The 6,998-nt window shown below is 35.3% G+C and overlaps 1 protein-coding gene across 1 annotated transcript; it reads right to left on the reverse strand.

Moving 5' to 3' along the window:
• Positions 1–4,147: 4,147 nt before the first annotated feature.
• LOC125392935 (olfactory receptor 5K3-like) lies at positions 4,148–5,074 on the reverse strand. Its single transcript, XM_048422917.3, has one exon. It carries the CDS (start codon positions 5,072–5,074, stop codon positions 4,148–4,150), a length of 927 nt encoding a protein of 308 aa, XP_048278874.2.
• Between the last annotated feature and the right edge of the window lie 1,924 nt (positions 5,075–6,998).

Consider the following 6,998-nt stretch of genomic DNA (forward strand, 5'->3'; position numbering starts at 1 on the left):
TAAATTTTCTTTAGATCCCCATTAGATTATCAGCACCCCCAATCCACAGGATGTAGCCTGTAATACTAGGCCCACATTCAACAAAACAAACTATGGATATTTTCCTTTGTTTTATTTTTTTTTTAAAGAGGGGGAAATGGTTTGGGAGAATTGTCTGTATTCTGTTGATCATTTTAAATAAATCCATGATTGGCCAGGCAGGAAGTATTGGTGGGTCAACCAGACAGGAAGTAGAGGTGGGACAATGAGAACAGGAGAAGGCTAGGAAGAAGGAAGATCCCTCTGCCATTCCTGCCCAGACTACCAAAGAAGCAACATGTGAGCTGACAGCTGAAAAAGGTACCAAGTCGTATGGCTAATGTAGATAAAGATAATAGGATAATATATGCTATAATAGCTAATAAGTAGCCAAAGATAAGGGCCAATCAGTTTATATCTTATGGAGTCCTCTGTGTGATTTTTCTTTGGGGCTTGCCAGCTGAGGGGTACTGGAAGGGATAGATACCCCTCATGTTACAAACCTCGTTAGCAATCAGGGAAATGCAAATCAAAACAACTTTGAGGTACCATCTTACACCTGTCAGAATAGCTAAAATCAAAAACACCAATGAGAGCCTATGCTGGAGAGGATGTGGAATAAGGGGAACACAAATTCATTGTTGGTGGGAATGCAAACTTGTGCAGTCACTGTGGAAATCAGTGTGGCAGTTTCTCAGAAAACTGGGAGTCAATCCACTTCAGGACCCAGCAATTCCACTCTTGGAAATATACCCAAGAGATGCCCAATCATACTACAAAAGCATTTGTTCAACTATGTTCATAGCAGCACTATTTGTAATAGCCAGAACCTGGAAACAACCTAGGTATTCCTCAATAAAAGAATGGTTAAAGAAGGTGTAGAACATGTACACATTAGAGTTTTATTCAGCGGTAAAAAAGCAATGACATCTTGAATTTTGCATGCAAATGGATGGAACTAGAAAACACTTTACTGAGTGAGGTAACCCAGACACAAAAAGAGGAATATGGTATGTACTCACTCATAATTGGATTATAGCCATAATTAAAGGACTTTGAGCCTATAATTCATGATCCTAGAGAAGTTAAATCAGAAGGTGAGCCTAGGGAAAATCATATAGTTATCCTCCTGGATTTTGGAAGAAGACAAGATTGCCAGGTAAAACTTGGGTGCACGGTGTGGGGTGGATGTAAGGGGAGATGGGTAGAGAGAAGAGAGAAGGGGAGGATTGGTGATAGCTTGGGGGAATGGGATGGAGGAAGGGTGGATATGGGAGCAGGGAAGTAAATATCTTAATTAAGGGATCCATTTTAGAGTTTGCAAGAGACTTGACTCTAGAAGGGTTCCCAGGTCCAAGGAGAGGTCTCCAGATTGTTCTTTGGGCAGCAGAGGAGAGGGTGCCTGAACTGGCCTTGTCCCATAGTCACATTGATGAATATCTTGCATATCACCATAGAACCTTCATTTGGCGATGGATGGAGATAGAGACAGAGACCCACATTGGAGGAATGGACTTAGCTCCCAGAGTCCAAATGAGGAGCAGAAGGAGGGAAAACATGAGCAAGGAAGTCAGAACTACAAGGGGTGCGTTCACCCACTGAGACACTGGGATGGATCTAATGGGAGCTCACTTAGGCCAGCTGGCCTGGGAGTGATGGAGGATGTGATCAAACTGGACACTTTGAATGTGGCTGGCCATGAAGGCTGACTGAGAAGCCAAGGACAATGGCAATGGGTTTCGATTCTACTGCACGGACTGACTTTGTGGGAGCCTGGTTTATTTAGATGCTCACCTTTATAGACCTGTATGGAGGGGGAAAGACCTTGGACTTCCCATGAGGCATGGAAACCTGACTGCTCTTAGGACTAGAGAGGGAGGGGGAGGTGGGAAAGGGAAGGGAAAAGGGAGGTGGGGAAGAGGTAGAAATTTTTAATAAATAAATAAATTAATTTAAAAAAATTTAAAAATTACCTAATTTAAGAAGAGTATTAAGTCATTCGTGTTTTGAAAACAGTAGAGATATGCAGAATCATGTTAAATCTTTGCAACTCATTATTTCACCTAATTTAATCAGTTCTCTGCCTGAAATTCAATGAACTTTAGTATAGTTGACTAGGATAGCTGTTTACTGTGGAAGTGTCCTCTTAAGTTAGCCACAGAGGCTCCACCGAGCTGTATAGCTTATCAATATTACCCTTGGTTGTTCTCCAGAACTGCAGAGATACAGATACCTGGCTTCAGAACATCAACAAACGCTACTACATGTATTATGCCTACATGTCTTATTTTCATAGCGCTAGAATTTGCTATACAGGCATCTGGTGGCTAAAAATTATCAAAAATAGTCTGTCTGAGTTATGGACCTTAAATGCTATAATACCAACTCGACTAACAATATTTATTCACTGTTATAGTAATGGCAAGACTGTCTTTAGGGCAGCTAACTGCTTTCAGATTGGGTCTGAGGCGCGCTCTGTTAGAGGGTATTTTGCCCAATACTGTGGATCTTATCAAAGTCCATGGGCTTTCATAGGCACTGTGGAAGAACACATTACTTTTGTTTTCTTAAAGGATTATGTGGTTAAACTGCCTACTAAATATTTAAATTTTCTATCCATTTAATTTATGTCCTCAGCATTGATCAAATAAATCACTCTTTGTAATTATTGATACATGCAAACTCATTGTTGACTTATCATGCTCAGCAAGAAAAGTCTCCAGGGTTGGAAGCAAATGCCTAAAATATGAGTGAGATTTCAGAAGTTTGAACTCACGGGTAGTGCAAACACAAACTTCTCATTATTACCAAAGGAAGCAATATATGAGGTGACATTTACAGTTAACTTAAGCAAACACAAGTATAGTGAGGGAATATATTTTAATATGTAATATAACATTCTTAGCCTATTTATTGTGAGTTACTTGTATGTTTATTTCATTGCTGACCATTTAGTACTGAAAAACCAATTGGTATCTTCTGTGAAGAAGACTATTTCTTCTGTTCTCAACATTCATAAGTTGCCTCTAGTTCTTTGTATATGGTTTAAGAATTTAAAGGTATTATACAATTTCCTAGATTGAAACAGCTAGAGAAAACTCATCAGAGTGAGACTGAGAAAAATACTGAGTATTTCAGGTTAAATCTTTATATCCCAGAAAAACATAGAAGAATGTCTGATTAGTCACTAGGAAATAAATATTACAAGCTTAGCACAATAAATACAACATTTTTTGCAATTCCTTTTTTTTTACTCAATAGCTATTTCTTTTTAAATATTTAGAAGTTTCAATAGTTTTCTGCTCTGTCAGGCTTGAATGACTTCTCATCACTTAAAAAATAGTGAACAAACTAATAAGTTTTATTTGAATTGTTACATATTGTGGTTCCTACAACTAACAATGACAATATCATAGAGGATAAAATGTATGGTTTAATAGATAGATACACTTGGGAGCCTCAGTGCCATATATGATGGACAAATAATCAAAGGAAGGAAAAATTAAAACACATAACGTCTCATTGAAATACCATTGTTTTGAAGCACAGATTTTTAAGACTTACACATATAAACAGGTTCAGAAAATTTGAGAGTAAAAATGAATAATACTCCATATGAGAATATTCTAGTTAGAGAATAAATATTTTGAATGAGTTCCTATTAAAATGTAACCAAATAAAAGAAGAAGTATTAAGTTGAATATCATTTACCAAAAAGATTAGGCTCCAATGATGAAATTGTTTATGATAAGATCATAAATAAAAGATTACAAATTGCTTGAAATTTTAATACCTGAAATTGGGAAAGTTTCTAATAATATTAACTGGATGCCGACTTTGGGGATACTAATTTCTATTTCTAAAATTCAATAGATGTATTGGCAATTGAGATTAGAGACATTCCAATAGTTCAGCCATCTTTAATTCATTCCTGAGAACTTCAAGCATATTTTAGCAGAATTTCTTTAATATTTTATAATTTTATAGAATATTCTTAGACTTTCATGACTTAATAAAATTATTTTTTCTCATTTAACATGTTCTCATATGTATGTTTAGAAAATGTCATGTTCAACTTTAAATCAGTTGTACAATGGATCTGGTACTTTTCTTTTCTAATGTTGCAAAATCATCTCTTTTCCATGGTCTTTTTCACCACATTTATGACTTCCTTATTTCTCAGACTGTAAATGAAAGGATTTAATAAGGGAATTACTATGGTATAGAAAATAGCGACAGGTATATCTTTATCTCCTTCAGTAACTGAATGTGGTTGAGCATACAGGAAGAGAAGGGAACCATAGAATATTGATACAGACAGAAAGTGGGATGCACAAGTTGATAAGGCTTTCCCTCTACTCTCATTAGATCTCATTTTGAATACAGTGAAAAGTATATAAAAATAAGATGCAAGAACTATGGTCATAGTAAAGATTAAAATTGACCCTGCCAAAATAAATAATATTAACTCATTGATATGTGGATCAGTACAGGATATTCTATATAATGGAAGAATATCACAAAAAAAGTGCTTGATCATATGTGATCTACAGAAAGTTAGCCTTAATAAAAGTCCCACTTCAATCATAGGATGCAGGATTCCTGCTATGTAGGCTCCTATGGTCATCTGAAGGCAGAGCTTCATGGACATCATGGTGTGGTACTGCAATGGGTTACATATTGCTACATAGCGGTCATAGGCCATTACTGCCAGAAGGAAGCTGTCTGTGGTCTCAGCAAGACAGAGAAAAGAAAACTGTACCATACATTCATAGAGAGACATCTTTCTGTCCACAGAAAAGAAGTTCTGCAGCATCTTGGGAGTGATGGCACAGGAGCAGCAGAAATCCATGAGAGCCAAGTTGCCCAGAAAGATGTACATGGGTGTGTGAAGACGGTGTTCCATGTAGATCAAGAGTACCAGCCCAAGATTCCCCACAATGGTGACCAGATAGATGACAGAAAATACCATGAATAGAAGGATCTTCAGGATAGGGTGATCTGAGAATCCCACCAGGATAAATTCTGTTGTCACTGAGTAGTTGTTCTCAGACATTTCCCCTTGCTTATTGTCACTGTAATTACAAAGATTTAAAATCATAATGATGGAACAGAAATTTTTTCTTCTTTTTATTATGAGGGAAGTTTTTTTGTTTGTGTACCTGCTATTGTCTCTGGAATGCAGCTGACTATGCTTTTTGAGAGTATTTATTTCCATACCATTGACATCTATGATTTCCATATTTAGCTTACATTTTACTGGAACAATTTTATTGTTACAAAACTGACTTATTTTAATTTGTAAAAGGTTTTTCTTTATGCATTCATATAATTATATCCTAAAAATGTAAGGCACTCATATTTTACTGATTGCTCTAAAATAATTTTGATGCCAGGTTTGTTAGAAATCATTAAAATAAATTTTGAATAAAATTTTCTATAAATATTCTTTTTTGGATGGAAAAATTTAATGTATTCAATGGAAAAAAGAAATGTTTTAAAAAATAAATTGTCACTATATTTTTATGAATTATATCTTTATAAATTGAACAATTATTAGTAAGGAATATAGAATGTATAGTTATCTGTAAATACAATTACCCACAAGTTAACGAAATGACATTTTTATAAACATTGAATCTGTTTGTCCCATTATTTCCATTGATTTTTTGAAATATTTAAATCCTTCCTCTGCATTTTAAGGCAGTTTACATATTCTGTTGAATGCAGTTGTCCTGGCTGTCTCCCCTTAAACACTGAGCTGTTTATTCCCTTTGTTTTATTTTTTAATAAGAACTTTGATTTTTGATACAGTCTCATTGCTATCCCTTCTTTCCTTGAAGATTCTCATGATCCCAGATGAACATTCATTTTTCAATCCTGATGTCTTAGATTTCGAAATAGCTAGGATTCCTGACCTTATAGCAAGGCTCTCCAAAAATTAGCAATTTATTGTACTTAATTTATATTCTTTTTTCTATTTTTATTTGAACACTTTTCCTATATTGAAATTATTTTGAGTGTAGATATATTCTACTTTGTTGAAACATGTTATCAGATGTTTTGAGGAGAGACAGGATTATTTACACTCCTGAATTCAATCTGATGGTCTGAGTTGGGTGTTTATTCTTTTGGTATCCTAATGCACCTTTTATAAATTCTTTGTTTAAGCAGTAACTCTAATGTAAGGAAGTGTCTCCAAAGTAAAACTTGATCATATGAAAATAATATCTTGATCTTATGAAAATGATATCTTAAACTTTTAAATTGATTTCCTAAAACTTTTGCCAAGTTTTTTTACAGTATGGAAAGCACAAAAGTTCACCTTGTATGTAAAAAGTTACCAAAAACAACTACCATACAAAATAGAATAGACTATAAAAGTTTGGTAATATAAGGTCATCTGTTCAAGTCAACCTTGCAAGTATAAAACAGTTATTTAAAAACTACATGAAAAGACATCTTTAATATACTCATTTTAAACAATTGAAATAATTAGTTACAAAAAGGCATGTGTGACAAAATCATTTCCCTTTGAGGGAATCTTGTCCATTGAGAGAGGAAGGGTAGCAAGAAGCCATTATGATTAAAGCTTCAACCAAGTGTAGGCTTTGATGGAGGGCTTGCTGAGGTGGCCACAGTCATATAGAAGCTCCTTCCATGCTGAAAATCTCAGGAGGTGATGGCAATGAGGAATACATGCCATTGATGTCAAGTAATTTCCAGTTTTCTCTGGAAATTCCCACATTTACTGTGATTGATCAATCTCCGAATGTGATTTATTGCTGGAGTGACATCCTCTTAGTAGGCTTTGTTTACATGTTGTAAATAGTACATACAGCAGCATACAGAGGGGTTTTGTTCATACAGAGCCTTCTGTTTCTAGGCATCAGTGAACTCAATGAGGTACCCATTTTGAACATGAACTACAAATCCAGGCCCTACCCAAAATGAAAGCCAGGACAACTTTGCACCCTATG

Source organism: Myodes glareolus, chromosome 2 (genome assembly GCF_982192425.1).
Source record: "Myodes glareolus chromosome 2, mMyoGla1.1, whole genome shotgun sequence".
Taxonomy (NCBI): Eukaryota; Metazoa; Chordata; class Mammalia; order Rodentia; family Cricetidae; genus Myodes; species Myodes glareolus.